Below are 20,296 nucleotides of genomic sequence, written 5' to 3'. Positions count from 1 at the left end.
GGTCCTGAAAAAGAAGGGCCAACACTGCAAAAACTGACTCTTTGTATAAATGCAGGGGTTAAAGTGGAAAAAAATCCTGAGCCTGAACTTTTTTTGGGGGGTGGGGGGGGGGGGTGTTTGGAGAGAAACTCCACAGACAGACTTAATTCAAATATTGACTATAGTAACAAAAATACAGTAACAAGAGCTTAAAGTGCTTAGAAAATGGTAAACAGACTGAGATAGACATGAATCTCTTCAATGATTATGTTTGGCACCATTTATTTAAAAGTACTATGTCAAATAAAGTGTTTTCTTCTAAACAATAACAAGTGCTTAAATAATTAAGTGCTCAAAGTGCTGAAGAACTGAACTGCTAAACTGAAGATTAGAAATGAAATCAAGGCTATTATCACTTTTTTTTCTGGGATGTAACTCGCATGTTGATTTGAAACCAACAGGCTGAACGCTTTTTTTGTCTTCTGCCAGTTTTCTACACAGGGTGACCAGTGGCTGCGAAATTCTGAATGACAAATCATTTTCTGCTATAAATGTGCACACACGTATTTTTTAATCGCAGACATGGTCAGTCATAGACAAAGGTGTGTGTCAGCTAATAGTTGCTCCCGGCTGGAGACCTGCACTCCCGCGGGAGTACCGCGGGACCCAGCGCCACCGAGTGCGGCGCGGGACAATATTTGATGGGTGAATGCGGAAGCGGGCGGCAAGATATTATTGTGTGCGGGTTGCGGGAAAATAAAATTATTTGCGGGACAAATAAAAGACAAAATAACAAAACAAAATAACTAGAAACAAATAGACCTTTGTTTATAATAAAATTAAATAGACTTTGCGGAATGGGAGGATGCGGATGATACCATAGACAGCGACGTGTAATTCGATTCCGTAATAGCGATATATTTAAATGTCAAATTGGATGGATTAGAAGCACACAGACCGGATGATGTCCTCCAGTGGTGGAAAAGACGAATTTCCGAGATTAAGCAAACACGCCATGTACTTTGTATTCCAGCGCACCATCGGAGAGGGTTTTCAGTATTTGCGGTCGCATACTGGAGCAGAGACGGATTAAACTGAAGCTCTCAACAGAGAACGACATGATATTCCTGCATGGGCACATTAAGTAGTCGTACAGTTTTTTTTAGTCAATTCAGTTTATTTTTATTTAGCTTAATATTTCAAATTGGTCTATTTTGTTATTGAGGAATAAGGATATTTTTTGTTAAATGTTTGAATGAATTGCTCAGGCCCCATAAGATACTTTTCCTTTGAAACTTAAATAAATCCAGGTTTATTATTATTATATAATTTATAAGGCTATATAGCCTAATTATTATAGGTAGGCCTATATATATATATTTATTTACATTTCTTACTTTTTTTATTGTATATGTTCTAAGTTCCTTGTTCATGTTCATACTTTTAATTAAACGCAAATAATACGAAACATTTGTTTATTTTCCGTTTCTTTTTAAATTTATATTCAACAGGGGAGCAAGTGAAAAAATAAGAGTAGCAGGCAGAATATGCAATGAATAAAAAAAAAGAAAAACTACTGTAGGCTATACGTTTACCCGCGGGATTTTGCGGACGGGAGCGGGACGAAACTTTATTGTTTGCGGACGGGAGCGGGAGAAAATAACATATTTTTGCGGGAGCGGGACGGAAAAATCCCTCCCGCGCAGGTCTCTACTCCCAGCAACGTCGTGGTAAGTTTGAGTGCACAGGCAGCGGCTCTATGACCGGAGTCTGGTGCTGCTTTCCAGGCAGGTTTTAGCTCGCAAGTCACTATTTCAAACCACGACTAACGACTTTTGACTTCTGAGCGCAGGGAAATTTAGCTAGATTATTAATTTTATTGCAACGTTACACTGTCCTAAAATCTATTTTTCAACATGTACCACTTGCATAAACACTGGCTGTTGTTTCACAGGTTTAAGGTTGGAAAACACGGGTTGCCTGGAACGCGACATAAATAATAACGAGCAAGCACTTTCTTACCGCTGCTGGCATACAGTAATTCCTCGAGCAAATCATGCAGAAACAAGCCCCGGGCTCTCTCAGTTTCTTGTACCAACTGCCAAAAAGCGCCATTTATTTTTGAGTCCTTTATCTATTGCTAGGAGTCTAGGACATCATCCCAAGGCTTCATAAACTTGCGCTCCATTTTTGTTTTCTCCGACAACGCTAACGTGACATTGATGCATGGGCGTCAATCATCCTTCACGCCCTTCTCTGCTTCTGATAGGCTTGTAACGTTAGTTAAAGCTGCGTTCCACTCATATGATTGGTATAAGAAATAAATTGGCTCGAAAATATTAAACTGCATGCGCAGGCTCTCAAATATTATATAATTTGTTTCCCCTCACGGCCACACGCCGGAGATCCGGCACGGTGCCGGAATACTTTAAGCCCTGTAAATGTCATGTAATTGTCAATAAAAGCCTTTGAAACGCATGAAGTGCTTGTAATTATATTTCAGTACATCACAGAAACAACTGAAACAAAGCAGTTTAGCAGCAAACTTTTTGAAAACTAATGAAAACTTTTGGCCACGACTGTACTCAATACTTGGTAGGGGGTCCTTTTTCTTTAATTACTGCCTCAATTCGGCGTGGCATGGAGGTGATCAGTTTGTGGCACTGCTGAGGTGGTGTGGAAGCCCAGGTTTCTTTGACAGTGGCCTTCAGCTCATCTGCATTGTTTGGTCTCTTGTTTCTCATTTTCCTCTTTACAATAGCCCATAGATTCTCTATGGGGTTCAGGTCTGGTGAGTTTGCTGGCTAGTCAAGCACACCAACACTATGGTCATTTAACCAACTTTTGGTGCTTTTGACAGTTTGGGCAGGTGCCAAATCCTGCTGGAAAATGAAATCAGCATCTTCAAAAAGCTGGTCAGCAGAAGGAAGCATGAGGTGCTCCAAAATTTCTTGGTAAACGGGTGCAGTGACTTCAAAAAACACAATGGACCAACACCAGCAGATGACATTGCACCCCAGATCATCACAGATTGTGGAAACTTAACACTGGACTTGCTGGAGCTATGTGCTTCTCCACTCTTCCTCCAAACTCTAGGACCTTGGTTTCCAAATGTAATACAAAACTTGCTCTTCATAAGAAAAGAGGACTTTGGACCACTAGGCAACAGTGCAGTTCTTCTTATCCTAAGCTCAGGTAAGACGCCTCAGACTTTGTCTGTGGTTCAGGAGTGGCTTAACAAGAGGAATATGACAACTGTTGCCAAATTCCTTGACACGTCTGTATGCCTTTTTCAGGCATTCTTCTGTATTTTTTTTTTCTTCCATTCAACTTTCTGTTAACATGCTTGGATACAGAACTCTGTGAACAGCCAGCTTCTTTGGCAATGAATGTTTGTGGCTTACACTCCTTGTGAAGGGTGTCAATGATTGTCTTCTGGACAACTATCAGATCAGCAGTCTCCCCCATGATTGTGTAGCCTAGTGAACCAAACTGAGAGACCATTTTGAAGGGTCAGGAAACCTTTGCAGGTGTTTTCAGCTGATTGGAATGTCACCATATTCTAATTTGTTGAGATTGATTTAAATTGTGAATTGGTGGGTTTTAGTTAAATGTGAGCAAAAATCATCACAAATAAAAGAACCAAAAACTTAAACTACTTCAGTCTGTGTGCATTGAATTTAATACACGAGTTTCACAACTTGAGTTGAAGTACTGAAATAAATGAAATGAAGTTTTCCATGACATTTTAATTTATTGAGATGCACCTGTATATACATATACATATACATATATATATATATATATATATATACAGTTAGCATTAAACTAAAATTGAGGAACCGTTAAATTTTGAGAAAAATAGTGACATGGGTCTTCAGTGTATCTGAAGGTTTAAATTTGAGGGTTATAATTTTGTAATTGATATATTTCAGGAAATGTGTAGAAAAACTGCAGTACTTAATATGCCATAATAACAAAGCAATGGAAAACATGTTCATATTATTTCCATATATGGAAACTATTCTATATATAACACTGATCATCCTCAATAAGTGAATTGATTATATTGTTACAACAGCACCTATCAAGGGGTGGTTTATGGTAGGCAGCACGAGAACCTGCATTCTCGAGAACCTGCATTCTCAAACTTTGTGTTGGAAGCAGGGAAAACAGGCAAACAAAAAGATCTGAGACTTTGACAAGGACCAAATAGTGGTGGCTAGATGACTAGCCTGGGTGTCAAATCCTGCTTCTGGAGGGCCAATGTCCTGCAGGCTTCAGCTTCAACCAGTTCCAAAACATTTGCCTGGATATTTCTAGGCAGTCGGAAGACCTTATTTGGCTGGTTCAGGTGTTTAATTGGAGCTAAACTCTGCAGGACAACCATGATCTATAGAGGATCTGTGCTTAAGTCTCAGTGCCAGACCATATGCCCATTCAAGGGTTGTAGGCTCGATCTGCAATGTCTAAACTAATTCAGCCAGAAGTACATCCATTATTTGAGAGCAGGCAAGGTTATGTGTACCGTAAATAAATATAATATAAATATATATAATTTTTTCGATTCAAGATGAATGGCATGCTCAATTCCTTTTAGGTTTGATTTGGGTGCTCTTCGGTCCAAGGTAGAACATTTAAAAAGGCAGTGTAGAGAAAAGAAATCTCTGATAGCCGAGGCACTCCTTAATTAAAATGTCTTTAATGAAAAAATGACATGTCCTAAATGGACAACTTTAAAATGCCCACGCGTAGCGGCATGAGGCCTTCTTCAGGGCATAGTGAAGCAGATAAAAAAACTGATCTTATAATGATAAAGACACACAGGTAGAAGCAAACACACAGGTGCTGACAATCAATGTTGAAGGTCTGCAGGTAATTGCTAGGACACGCCTCTCACACGGTTCTCAGCACTAAAGCTATTAGTCACAATAATAAAACAGAAACACAGGCAACAGATAACATGCATATACATTCATGCATACCTCTCACATGGTTCTCAACACAGAAGCTATTGGTCACAATACTAAACAAAGAAGCAGCAGCATGCATATTCATGCAATATATTACTAGGGCACGCCTCCCACCTGATTCTCAGTACTAAAGCTGTTGGTCACAATGTAAGAAAAAACACAAGCAACAGGTAGCATGCATATATTCATGTATACACATTCATGCATACAAATGCATACACATATACATATGAAAAGTGAGTAATCACAGGAAAGAACAATGTTCCAAAATCACAGAAAAGGTCTATAATCTATCTCCTCTGTCCACTATCCAGGATTAAATGAGGAGATAGATTATAGACCTTTTCTGTGATTTTGGAACATATGCATGTTATCTGTTGCCTGTGTTTCTGTTTTATTATTGTGACTAATAGCTTTAGTGCTGAGAACCGTGTGAGAGGCGTGTCCTAGCAATTACCTGCAGACCTTCAACATTGATTGTCAGGACCTGTGTGTTTGCTTCTACCTGTGTGTCTTTATCATTATAAGATCAGTTTTTTATCTGCTTCACTATGCCCTGAAGAAGGCCTCATGCCGCTACGCGTGGGCATTTTAAAGTTGTCCATTTAGGACATGTCATTTTTTCATTAAAGACATTTTAATTAAGGAGTGCCTCGGCTATCAGAGATTTCTTTTCTCTACACTGCCTTTATAAATATATATAATATATAATTTATTTTGCAGTATACATGTTATTAAACATGCTTCCTTCCTTCTTGCACGGCTGTATTCACCACTCCTATATTGACTTCACAGAAATGAGTTTACAAACCAGGTGTTTTATCATTTTATTTGTATCTGGACAAAAAAGGAGAAAAAAAACCCTCTTAAACATTTGTTCAGAATTGTTCATGTATATGTTTCTGTGACGTTCAGTTTGTGTGTCGGTCACTCATTCATATTGTCGGTAAAGTCAAGTCAGTCACAGTATAGGCAATTGTAAGCAGAGGAGGAAAATATTTTTTTTTTTTTTTTAAATATAAACACATTTAAAAGGAAATAAATGACCAAACCAGGATACAATATCCACCTGGGCAAGTCTTAATATTGTGTATGAAAAGTACTTAAACATGTAGCACTGTAAACACAGGTGAGTCAGCTTCACTAGACACAGCCATATGCATCGGCTCCAGGTTTGGAAGAGACAAAAAGTCTTCAAACGTCAACATCTACAAGATCTAGGAGAGAAGACCCAATTTCACTTATTTGTGGCCTTTTGTAAACATTTTATTGTTTTCTGCACTTCTCAGAAGTTATTTTAAGGAGTTAAGAGCAGTACAGGGACTGCAACTTTAAACTGTGCCGATATAACAGTTACATTTCTGGTTTAAATGTAGCACACAGATCATATGACAACCAGATTTCTCTGTGTGTGTATGTATATTTATACTTTTAGCTTCTTAAAGCGAATGTCCTTAAATGAGAACAAAACATTTGTGAAAGAGGCCTGAACTGATTTGGATTTGCTGTAATTGTGCTACGGTTACTTACAGAGGGAAGTCAGACTTGAAACAACATAGTTGGGTCTACATGTTCAGCTCATAGTGTGCTTATGAACAGGACAAAAACAAGAAAGAAAAGAATATACGGAGTTTCTCCTTCAATCGTTAGTATCCTTCTCACTTCCTCTCTGCCAATTAAACTACATCCAAAAGTAACAAGCTAAGCAAACAGTACACAATGAGACATTTTAACATTGCATTGGCCATGGTTTAAAGAATTAGTTAAACCAGCACAATAAATTAAGTATTTTTATCGTTATACCTTTGAGTTTACCAATTTGGTGTACGAATAGCAGACCATCACATCTCTAATGAAACTGTGTCAGGCAATATAACCTCCAATTTGTAAGATAATAAAACAGAGCAGCAATATTTGCACAATATATGTGCACATTCAAGTAAATAAAATGGAATAAAAAAAAAAAATCAAAGACAGACTGATATGCATCAGCCTCTTGTCTTTGTTGGTCTGATTGGCACTTTTGTGAATAGGAGTGCATTTCCATTAATAGTTTTTTTTTTGCTTTTATTTGATCAACATATGAACCCACTCAGTGGTCTTGTAGACCATTAGATATATTTTAATAAGCATAGCTTAACCTTCCCCCATGCTCTTATTTTTCTGATGTGTATGGAATTCTGGATGACCACAGAATCTTTGTTCTGAGATGGACTACCTATAAATGCAGCAAATGTCCTCTAATATCACGCAGAACTAGGATTTGAACCGATATGAAATAAAACCCTGTTGATCTGTTGTTAAAGTACATCAGATTGTGGAGAGTTGTTTTCAAAGAGTCCAATTCAAGTCTCAATTTCAAAAAGATTCTTGAACAAGAACTAGAATGGAAACCTCCTTTTGGTTATCAGTTCTGATCAGGAATTGCATCAGCTTGACATTTATAGAAGGAAAAGACTTCTAGATACTAGTCAACCAAACACAGGATGCTGCTCTGTTAAGAACAAATGCTGATCTGAGCTTTTACTTCACAGATCATTCGTAAGTCAACGACTCACTTTGTTTTCATAGATACATGCCCATCTTAAATCTAATGACTCCTAGCATTCACCCAGAGAAGCACCCTTCGGTCAGTGTATTATGGAGGTAGAGGAAAAATTCTTCCGTAACGACATGAAAAGTTTACTCACAGTTTTAAGTAAACCACAGTAATTTTTATACAGGGTGAGAGGTTAATATTGAAACTTTTCATTCCCGCTGTCTGAAAACCACAGCAGTCCAACATCAAACCCAGGTGTGTTTAACTTTTAGTGCATCAACACAAAAAGTGCTAAAAGGTGGAACAAATCAACATTAACGTACTTGTATACGTGAGAAAAAAAGAAATGATTTTTGGAGATTATGGAAGTCATTTCCCCTCAGTTTTATGCCAATCTGTTTGTGTACGTTTATGAAGTGTATGCTGGTTGTATGCATGTGTGCAAGGTGTGTGCAAATATAGAATATCTATATATATATATATATATATATATATTTTTTTTTTTTTCCCCCACATATTTCATTATTTAAATAAGTATTCCTTGCCATACCGACAGCACCTGCAAAAACTAAAGAAACCGGAACTACTCTATCTAATAAGCGCAAGCTAATTATTGAATGAAGATCTGGCAAGGGATACAAACTGATTGTTGATACCAACAGAACACCATGCAAAACCCCAACATGCACATACTGAGGGCTGCCCCGAACAAACACCGTGAACCACCCAGATTTACAATGCTCCAATTAATGACGAGAATAACAGAGCAGAATTAAGACTCCATCCTAAGCATCACTCCGGCCCTCAGATGTGCGCTACTTCCCCCAGATCACATTTCAAAGTTAAAGCAAAGTTAAACACTGCACACCACGAACACCCTACAACTAGATATTTCACCTCTGACTAGAAAAAAAAAAAAAAAAAAAAAAACCTGCCCATTATCTTTACTAATTGGGCTCTCTGGGCCCCACTTTTCCAGTCATTTTCTCTTAACAGTAATGACTTTGTTAGTATACTCTTAATAAAATACCTGGATTATTTCAACACCACCCACCACCTCGTCAAATAGACTACATAAACTCCACACCCAGCATGGTCTGATATAAATACTAATACTAGAGAAATCAAACGGCTTAAGAAATCCTTTGAAGAGTGCTTAAATCCTCATGAAACGCATCTGGAGATATTATGCGTATTATGAGATTTGTTTATAAAGAATGGGCATATCAAACAACGATGCTTTTTTAATAAGTAGGATATGAATAATGAAAAAAAAAGGAATTCTATAAACACAAAATAATGAAATTCAAACCAGGATCAATAGAATAAGGATGAAGATCAAGATTTTCTGATTTGAAATGAGAAAATTCTCATCTTTTAGTGAAAGGGCATACCTCCCTTTAGGAGAAAAAAAGAAAAAGAAAAAAAAATTAAAGGGCCACAGCGCCACGATCTCTACCTGAGGGCGATGATTATTTAGCCAAACCTAAAATCCAACTCTCTTGTGTGTGATAGGGCAGTGGATATGTTCCCCTGTGTAAAACACACCTCAGTGAATAAATAAATCAGTCTGTGTCAAGTCGAAATTTGGTTCACCCAGATATATTCCGACATGCGTTTTAGTACCGGTATGAGGTGTAGGGATGGGTGTAAAGGGAAGGGGCGGCCGGGAAGAGTCTGAAGGCTGGTTATAGCTGGAAGCCCTCCATGGGGGCCTCCTGCTGCGGGAAAAGAAACTGCTGCTGGTTCTCATCCACCTGTGGTGCCAGACTGGCATCCTCGTCCTCAGCACCAAAGTAGTGCTCGATGAGGTCAAAGGCTTTCTGGTAGATCTCCTGATTTTCATGACTCTGTAGGAACTCGATTTTGTCCAAACCTGGCAAGAGGAGAAAGACAGCGGGAGTTGCATAGATTTCTTTGATAGTTCATTTTATTTTTTTTATTCAGCAAGGATGCACTAAATTTATAAAAAGTCCCAGTCAAGACTTGTACATTGATAAACAGAAAGCTCCAAAGATTTGTTTTTACCATACACACAAAAAAAGAACTCTTTTTAACATTGATGGAAACACTTTAGATCAGGGAACACACTCACTTTACAAGTTTTCCTTCAACTCCTAATTACTGCTTGTTGATAGTGAGGTAGTTGTTTAGGTATAGTGTAGGGTTAACCCCTTTGCTGTCACCCCCCATTTTCGGCATGGAGAAACAAATGACATACCCAAAATAATAAGGATGCTGCTTATGAGTCTTTCTGACTAGACAAATGATCAACATAGAGTTCACAAAGCTGAGACTTCAATGTTTACTGTTCAGGAATCAGAATTACTCAGACTGTTATATATATAAATTTAATTGTATAAAAAATGTTGCTGTGGTAAATTGATTTTAGAAAAATGGTGAAGCTAAAGCCACAAGTCTACTTATGCTTAATTTTAAATTTCAGGTCATAATCTCTAAAACTATGAATTTTATGAAACATTTTCTAAGACCATGTTGTGTGTTTTTAGAGATGGCTAATGAAATAGATTTATGGCCCTTTGCAAACTCTTCTGCGTGTTATCATCTAATTTCTGTTCCAGCAAACTGCCCCATTCATGATGCTATTGTTCTCATTTGGTGAACCTTTCACACCTCCGCCAGGTATGAGACATTATCCTCATAATTCCTTTATCATTATTCTTTTGTTTTTATTCAGCCATTATTAGCCTTTATTCTGGCATTACAAGGTTTACCAAGCCACATCGCTTCAATCCCAGTATACATTTACCCAACTATTATCAAAAGTATTTCTAAAACAATACAACAAATATTTTCTTACGATGCGAATTGACAAAACACATTATGAAGAAGAATTGCACCTGCTCTGCAGCTGCATTACAGCTAACGTTAGCTACATAAGACAATTTATGAGATTATTAGTACACTTTTACTCAAAACTTACTTTAAACCACCACTGAGTGTTTTGTAATAACTTCATTTTGCAATCTCGTGTGAAATTTCGTTGTTTATTGATGTTAAAATATGCTATTTATAGCCTTTTATATCGCTGCACAAATTAGCATTTGAGATGTACACACTCTTTAATGTTATGAAATCACCCCATATAAGTCACATATAAACCATATTCTATCGTAATTGTGTGTTTATTATTTGGATATTTTGTGGGTAAAGATGTTTCTCTGTGTTTGTTACGGTCAGAAATGAACGGCGAAGTGCTTGACAGGATGAGACGGGGCTTGTTATTAGATGCAATATGATTGACGGGTTGACAGACGAATGAGGTTCCTCTGAGTCGGAGCTCGAGCACGGATGAGTAAAGACACAGAGACAGCCCAGGGACCTGCATATGTGACTCAATATGAACTTGTGAATTTCTATTCCAAATTTGACATACGGATTTATTATTTTGCACTCCTGACATAAATTTTAAAATTACTGTCACTGCAACAACGTTTTATCAAAACAGTGGTCACATATCGAAGCTAGAGTCTTTAATCTTTCGAATGATGCACAGTCAGTAAGAGTGTGATGTTTTAACGTGCTGTGAAAGTGAAACAACAATAATAATTAAGGGATCTAAAATATGGTCATGCGGAATAAAACATTAATATGTTCTTTATAAGCACTAATAAACATTCAATATGCTGTTAATATTCATGCTAATAAACAATTAATTAATAGTCAATAGCGTTCTCTAATTTTGGGCTGCTTATTCCAAAAATAGAGCCCGTTCCCCAAATCCTTTGACATGATGTCTCAAAAAAAAAATGCAGTTGTAGCAATTGTTTGGTGAAAATAAATGTTACCATAGGCTTCCTCAATAAGACTGCAGTAAGGGTTGAGGCCGCTGCCGTTCTGTTTGGCCTCCTGCTCGCCCAGTCTGAGAATGTTCTCCAGACCATTCAAAGCCACCTGTACGATCTTGGAGTCCATCACAGTCAAAAGATCACAAAGAGGTTTAATGCAGCCCAAATTCACCATATACCTACAGAAAAGAAACAGGTAAGGGAATAATAAGCAATGTATGCCACCATATTCTGTCTTAACTCAATAGGAAATGAAATTCAACAACATTGTGCTTGGAGTACTGCCCTCGATAATAAAGTCAAATAACTGATTTATTTTTTGGAACAGAATATTATGTATTCCCTCCTCTGCTGCTTGGTGAAATTCGTGGAATGAATCAATTTGTAAAACTAGCCATGCACCAGTATGACTGGGACAATATTTGTCCTTCAGTACTTAATTTCTCAGAAAATAAACATCATAATTAAATTTCCCTCAATACAAATAACTGAAGATGAGGGGATTTATATTTGGCAAGCCATACCCATCAAATCATTGTGAAACAGAATTTGCATTTCAGATTTAGACACACGATGATGCCATGAGCACGGGTCAAACATCCCAAGTTCAGCAAGAGAACATTAACAAAATCAGGCAAGCAACTGGCTCAAGTTTCCTTTCTTATTCACTCATTCTAGAAAAAAAATCATTTAAGCAATGTGGAACGTGAAAGGACAGGAAAGCAAAACCAGAATCTAATCTTTCAGTCTAAAAGTAGATTAAGAAACAAATTAAATAAACAATTCAATAAAATGCTTTGGACTCAATCCAAATGTAAAGCTTATTAAGAAAACATCAATAATAATGTCAAGTCATAACAGTACACTTATGCAACAATCCAGTTAAAAACAGGTCTTGTACATTATAAACAATTAGATGAGATATTAGATGGTAAGTTGTTGCTACGCTTATGCCAAAGGAAGCACTCAGTAAATACAAATTATAGACTGATACATTTAATGAAGCTTTGGCTGTGGCTAAGTACCATAAGTGCATGTCTGATAAAAACTGCATCCATTTGCTATAAGTGTGCATAGTGATACTTCCAGACTGTGTGATCTCACTAGACGGCATGAAAACCACACTGCAATTCAATCTGGATAAACACATCACAAGTGCTCCCTGATGATCAAGACAACTTCTCCAATATTAGCACTTGTGCTGTGCTAATAGCCTTCTGAGAAGACCCAACTTGGCCAGATGGGCTTAAATGTGCTCCCATGCTAAACTTAAACTATCTTGAGAATTTATTTCTGAGGTCAGGTCCAACTCAATTATATGCTTATTTTGACCAAGAATCACCTGCACAGACAAAATGAGGCTGTCTGACATGCATGTAAAGAGGGTACATATTCAAGATGCACTAGTCGACTGACCATTTTTTTGCTCTAAACACACAACTGATTTTTGGTTTGATTTATTTTGTCCAATCTCGGTTACAGACTTGCTTATAAATGGCATTGCAATTGTTTTCAAGAGATCGTAAAAGAAATATTACAAAGTCTGTTAACAGAGGCCAGAGATGGGACACATTGAAGATGGACACAAAGACACGCCAGCACAGAAAATACTGTACCAGGCAGAACAAGCTCTAAAGAAAATTATAATTATTAAACTGGGGTGGAGGTTTATATGAATGCACCCCCTTAAGAGAAATTACTGTCTGGAATTTTTTTGCATTTTCTTGTATCGCTTCTAATCCCCAAGTGTCAGAGAATGAATTTACATTTCATTCAACTTTGAATATTTCAAAGATTGTAATTCTCTTGGAAGTAGCACCACATGACATTTCACAGCCTGAACTACCCAGGTCTTGTCATAATAGAGTCAAATGATCTGATATTGTAGGTGAATTATTGACCTTCATAAGTGTCAGCAGGGGTCCTCTACATGATATCAAGTATTATCTTGTTATTTGTGACCCTGAACCACAAAACCTTAAACCAGTCTTAAGCCGCTGTGGTATATTTTTTAGCAATTTCCAAAAAAACATTGTATGGGTCAAAATTATAAATTTTTCTTAGCATATTCATTAGGATATTAAAGGCAGGGTAGGTAAAGAAATGTATAAAAAACTTTTTTTCCAAATTTGTTTAAACTTTATTTATATATCAATACATAATTAAAATGTAAGTACTCTGAAAAAGAAAGTATAAAAATTGAGTGACTGTAGACCTCTCACGACTGTTTTAAAGACAGCTCATTATTTCCATTCACTCCACCCCCTCCCTTCTGGGCTCCTTCCAAAGCCTCTACTATGGCTCGCTAAGTAATGTTATGTTAGCTATATTACGCAGCTACGTGTGCTAATGACACATGCTTCATGAAAAAAATATGTATGATCAAAATACAAAAAGAAAGATTTACCTGTCCAGCAGAAATAAAGCCATCAAGGAGTCACTTTTCAGCCCCTTGAGTTCCCTCAGTTCTCGCCATCGCTGGAAAGCCACGCCGATTTTAACTCGCGTTTTATTTCTTTGTTTATCCAAAGACTTTTTGTTCATTGCCTTTTCTTGTACTGTTACTGTCTTCCTTTTTTTGCCTGGTTTGCCTTCACTAACTGCATAGGCTGGTACTGTGAATTTTGCTTGCTGTTTCTCTGCCATTGTTTTGGTATTCCTAGGATCCGTGCCTGTTGAATCAAACGTGCTGTTTCCTCAAATCAAACGTGCACGCGGAAGTGGGCAGGTCATGTGTGGCAAAAGGGTGGTTGCCATGGTTGCGAGAGAGTGAGAGTCGCCTAAGCCAATCCTATGTTTCGTCCCGAAATGGAAATAATGAGCTGTGTTTAATACAGATTAAACGGTCTAGAGACACTCGATTTTTATACTCTTTTTATCAGAGTACTTACATTTTAATTATGCATTGATATATATAAAAAGTTTAAAACAAATTTGGAAGAAAGTTGTTTATACATGTATTACCTACCCTGCCTTTAAGTAAAGATCATGTTCGATGAAGATATTTTGTACATTTTCTACCGTATATATATATATATATATATATATATATATATATATATATATATATATATATATATACACATATGTATGTATGTATGTATGTATGTATGGGGGGCCATATAAGCCATAATTCATTCTGGCACTCTCACACACATACATTCTCCATTCACGTACATTTCTACTCTCACACACATACACTCTCCTTACACATACATATATTCTTGCTTTCACAAACTTAAATTCTCCTTTCACATACAGTACATTTCTACTCTCACACACATACACTCTCCTTACACATACATACATTTCTACTGTCTCTCACACACTTACATTATCCTTTCACATACATATATTCTTGCTTTACACACATACATTTTCCTTACACATACATATTTTTTTTTTGCTTTCACACACATGCATTCTCCTTTTACATACATACATATACATGTATATATATATACATACATTATATATACATATATATATATATATATATATACATATATATATATATATATATATATATATATATATATATATATATATATATATATATATATATACACCTTTTTTGGTATCCATTACTTCCTGTTTAAGCAGGACGTCACTCTCAGACCAGGAAATACATGAGCAAGACCTGCTCAGCTCTTCCTCACAATTTTACAGTTATGCTATTCAAAGTCATCCTGTTTTCTTTTCAAGTACATATTTTAAGTTTTTATTTTTAACATATCATTATGTATCAACGTGTTCTAAAGATCTGTGTACAAGTTCTAAGACACTGATTTTGATCGTATTAACAGGGCTTAATGCTAAAGACATTTTCAACTGGTCCGGTTCGGCCAGTGGTTTATTTTTTACTTGCCCTAGCAAAATTTCACAGGACTTGCCACAATCAATCAATCAATCAATAAGACTTATTGTTTTCATTGTTGACTGTAACATTGTATTGTAATAAATAACCATTTTGCACAAATAAATAAACCATGCTTTTTCGGGTCTTTCAGGTAGGCCTAACTATTCCAGTTAAGGATGCACTGATCAGGATTTTATTTATTTTACAATCAAATGAGCCGATTCCCATTCTTGTTGCCAATTTATTTAGTTCTTCTTTTTTTTTTCTTTTTTACATGTATTAAATGTTTATTTTGCTCTTTTACTGGCCATACTAACCTTGAGCAAACAAACAAACAAACAAAAAAATATATGCAACATGAAGCTAGTGCACAAAACAAAAACATCAGATTGGCTTAATGAATATTATTTTATTACTATTTATTATTATTAGTTTTATTTCCTTAATTATATGTGTGTCTGCACTATGTTTGTACTTTCTGTACTGGAAGCTCCTGACGAAATTTCTTCTGTGTGTAAACACTTGGCAATAAAGCTCTTTCTGATTCTAATGAAAATTGCTAATTCAATCTCTGACAGCAGGTGGCGCTTATAGAACACTAGTCTAGCACTGAGTGCATGCAGAGCTGCAATTGAAAAAAAAAATTAAGTAAATGAAAATCTAAAAATAAATAAACCGCAATGAGTCTTGAGTTATTTAAACAAAGATATCGCTGTCCCTAACTTGCAACATCCCACTTAATTAACTTCCTAAATTAAATGGGAAAAAAAACCTTGTACGCTTATAATTCGTCTATCTGGCAACACGACTGAGGCTGAGCTCGCGTCTTCAATCACAACTCGCACACAGTACGAGGCCATGTAAAGTTTTCACAATAATAATATTTATTTATTTTTTAAAATCCAAGATAGCTTGCTGAAATACTTCTGCGGCTGCCTCATCTGCCTCAGCCTTGCTGATCAAGACCTGTACCGGTGACCCTGATCGCGCCTAACCTGCCTTCCGTTTCCACTATACTCTCTCTCGCACATACATACATTCTTCTCTTATGTGAGAGTAGAAATATATGTATGTGTAAGGAGAATGTATGAGTGTGAAAGCAAAAATATATGCATATGAAAGGAGAATATATGTGTGTGTAAGAGTAGAAATGTATGCATGTGTAAGAAAAATGAAAGTGTGTGAAAGCAAGAATATATGTATCTGAAAGGAGAATGTAAGTGTGTGAAAGCAAGAATATATGTATGTGAAAGGAGAATGTAAGTGTGTGAGAGTACCAGAATGAATTAAGTCTTGCACGGCCCCTCATATATATTTATGTGTGTGTGTGTATTATATATATATATATATATATATATGTGTGTATGTGTGTATTATATATATATATATATATATATATATATATATATATATGTGTGTGTGTGTGTGTGTGTGTGTGTGTGTGTGTGTGTGTGTGTATATACATACATATATATATATATATATATAAACTAGGGGTGTAACGATTCACTCGTTCTCTCTATGCATCGATTACAAACCCTGACGATTCATATGCATCGATCTTGAAACACGATTTTTGAATCGTGAATCACTGATCTTGGACAGTAATCGATTCAAAATGCTAAGAATCGAATGAATCGCGATTTCTATAGCGATTCAGTGCTTTCAAAATGTATACACATTAAATTACTACACGCACGATTTAATGGAGATCTTGAAGAGTGTTCGTGAATCGTGCCTCTTATCTGTCCTTCACGCGCTCCACTGTTTACCGACTGAGACTGTCACAGGATTGCGCTCGCGCTCCGTTCGTCTCTGACGCAGCTGACGTGTGATCTATAGGACTCGTGGCCAGTAATGCTAACGTGAAGTAGTTTTACTTTTCTGTAGTTTGTCAATGGCTCTCTGCATTTTACCGACGGAGTTACCGGAGCCGTCGACAGCTGTATTTATTGCATGGACGGAGCAGAAATGTAAGTGTCTAAATCATACGCACAGATCCATTGAATGATAAATGTTTTTAAACAATGCGGATAAACCGAATATACGAAGGAAACTTTTAAAATTAACCACAGCATTAACAACGACCTTGAAATAAGAGCGCGAGATTTATCTGATAATCAGATGCATGAAAGTAGCGTTTGTTTAATTAGCAAACAGACATCTGGCGCGTTTTCTCTCAGAATCATTCGCTGATGGAGAGGAAAAGTTAAATAGAGATGAAGACGTTTTCACACTGAAAGAGAAGCGATCTCGCTCTCATAGACGTGCCAGGCTATATCTGCAGCTAAACTGAATAAAAGCAGAATGAACTGATGAAACTAAAAAAACCCCACAAACAATTTATGAATGATGCAGTGCTAATTGACATTTATTACAGTAGCAGAAACTATAAAGTATATTTTCTACCTTATTCTGTGCAAAAAAATTGAAATAATTGCTAATTAAATGTAGCCTAGTATATAAAACAATCATAAAATTGCCATTAGGAAAAAAATATCGATTACAAATGATTGATTATTGTCAAGCAGTGTATTTGACGTCTTTACGTCTTTACATTACGTCTTTTTTCCGGAAAAGCACCATTCACATATCCATTCCAAAATACCGGTAAATTCTGTGACGTCATTAACCTCTAAACAGCTGCGCTTGTATTTGTAAACATGAAGGGGTATATGCAGTTAGTAATTTTGTTGATGTTACATTTTTGTTTCAAACTTTAGCATTCATGCAACTGCTTTTGTTACAGAGACATCGCAATAGACGACTTCAAACCAAAATACTGAACTATAGGAGAAAAATTTTTGTCTGTTGTCGCTAGCATCCGAAGGCAGCTACCTGCAGCTAAAAAAAAGTTGGTGCATCAGTGTCGGCCGACTGACTCAACGTGCTTCATCACATGCGTCCTCGGCGACACTAGTTTGGGGTTCCTCTGAATTCCTTTTTATTTCCCCATGATCAGCACTATGGTCCAAGTGCAAGACTCATGGGCCACACGCATATTTCATATTATGTCACCGATACAAACCAACCAGCTTTATAATAGACCATTATAGCCTAAATATTATGGTATCTAATCGATTACATTCATTGAAATAAATATATAAATAATTATACTCACCATTAATAAAACACCTGATGCTGTCGGGAGCCGACCAATTTAGTGAAATTCGGCTTGAAAGGAATAATAGCACAACAAAGTTGCGATTGTAAATTGCAGTCTGTAAGACGCGCGACATCGCAGAAAAGGTGCGTTCACAAATGTAGCCTTTGCTGATCCAAATTAATATCAAAAAAATCTATGTGCCATCAGCGCAGCTGAACAGTTCTGCGTTCAAAATTGAGTTCAAAAGATGGCGCAAAGCACCGGCAAATGTTATTACCATGAATGTGTCGGGGGAAATAATAAGGAGATATTTGAATTATTTACCAATAAACTAGTGTTTTCTGAGTCTGTCTGCCAAGGATGAAGTTGCCTGACTTGTCATCTCCTCATTAGACGCGCCTTCTATTAGGATTATGATTGTAATGAAATATTTTTTTTATTTGTTTTATTTCGTTAAGTAGTAATTTATAGCTTTCTATACATATATTGATCATGTCTGTGAGTCATGTATTCACTGAGTTTTGGTTCATTTTTGTAAGCCTTTTGTAAGATATTTAAGACGCAATGTTTTCAGTTTATTGATGATCTGACTCCTGTGAATGCGTTGCTCTCGGAGAAAGTTAACAGTTAGTTATTTTATCATACGTTACTGCATCACTAACAGTTCCTCTCAGATGATGACACATTTCTTCTTCACACTTTTTCGTAAACAGTGCTTGACTGCGCACATTGTTATGATTGGCCTGGAGTAGATGTCTTATGTCACCGCGTTCTGAACTCGTACGTGCTCATACCGGTAATTTTTAGGGATGCACCGATCATGATTTTTCATGGCAGATTCCGATACCGATTTTTTACAAGCAAACTGGCCGATTCCGATACCGATTTCCGATTTTTTATTTTAAGCAACAAACAAGAAAGGAGGAAAGTGTGCATAAACAAGCTATTGGGTATTTAATAGGCCAAACTTGCTTTTGGCTATTGAAAACAATAAATGTAACCATCTGAAATTAACAGCAGTAACTGCACAATAAGTAGCCTACATTCAGTACAAACATAGATGGTAAAGACATCAGTATTTAGCTTTTGTTTTTTAATTGGGTTGAAAGTACAAAGAACTGGCCTTAAATGAAAAGATTAACTGTAACCATGTGAAATTAAAGGCAACAACTGCATAGTTCTACAATCCAAACAACACAATCAACACACATTCAATAAGAGGTTTCTTAATCAGCATTCAGTATTTGTTTTTAAATTTGGTTTTAAATAAAAAAAAGGTCTTTACCAGTGAGACTAAACAAAAGTATGCTATATAAATAATTGTTGGTGCGAATAAAACAAAGATGCAAAGTGTTTCATTCATCCAATTAAAAAAAAAAAAATTAGGGTAATGATTCACATCTATATTTTTTTACTTGAGCCAATGAAAAATAAATTTTAACTTATTGTCTCAAGTAAAAAAATATAGATGTGAATCATTACCCTAAAATGTTTTAATTGGATGAATGAAACACTTTTTTTCAGTGTGCTACAGCAGTTGATTTTTAAATCAAATTAAGTCGATGTAATTTTAAGGTAAAATAAAAATAATCATTCTAATGCAGAACTGGCGTTTATTTCTGGCTTTTCAAACGTGTATGCAAGTTCTAATTAAAAAATAAATAAATAAATAAACATTTCAGTTTTGTCACAGTTTAGTCCGTTTCGTTTCTCATCCAACACGTGAAAAGTTGATCTGAACATCTCTTCACGGTCTACTCGTGTTCAGGGCGTGGACCGGTACAGTATAAGCTCGTGCAGCTTCAGTGCGCAGGAAAGGCTCTTATTTGTGCGCCAGTACACCAAAGCCTGTTCGCTTCCTCCTTTTTGTGCCTCAGACATGAAACTCTGCATTTCCAGTACTGATCGGCTGCATGTGCCCTGCGCACAGATTTCGAAATACTCTTCCACACAAATGACATAGCAAACGATTACAATGTAGTCTGTGCACGCGAGCGCACTTCCGGAAAAATCGGCTGAAAAAAGACCAAA

The 20,296-nt window shown here is 36.4% G+C and overlaps 1 protein-coding gene across 1 annotated transcript in view; it reads right to left on the bottom strand.

Moving 5' to 3' along the window:
• Nucleotides 1–9,077: 9,077 nt before the first annotated feature.
• The window catches only part of LOC132104811 (importin subunit alpha-7-like), a 30,532-nt gene continuing 19,313 nt past the window's right edge, over nt 9,078–20,296 (bottom strand). The window contains exons 13-14 of the mRNA XM_059510344.1: nt 11,301–11,479; nt 9,078–9,367 (exon numbers count right to left, since the gene is read on the bottom strand). Coding sequence (XP_059366327.1) covers nt 9,180–9,367; nt 11,301–11,479 — 367 coding nt within the window. The 3' untranslated portion in view covers nt 9,078–9,179. The remainder of the gene's footprint in view (nt 9,368–11,300; nt 11,480–20,296) is intronic.

The sequence above is a fragment of the Carassius carassius genome, chromosome 25 (assembly GCF_963082965.1).
Source record: "Carassius carassius chromosome 25, fCarCar2.1, whole genome shotgun sequence".
NCBI lineage: Eukaryota > Metazoa > Chordata > Actinopteri > Cypriniformes > Cyprinidae > Carassius > Carassius carassius.
This window is presented reverse-complemented; position numbering and strand designations above follow the sequence as displayed.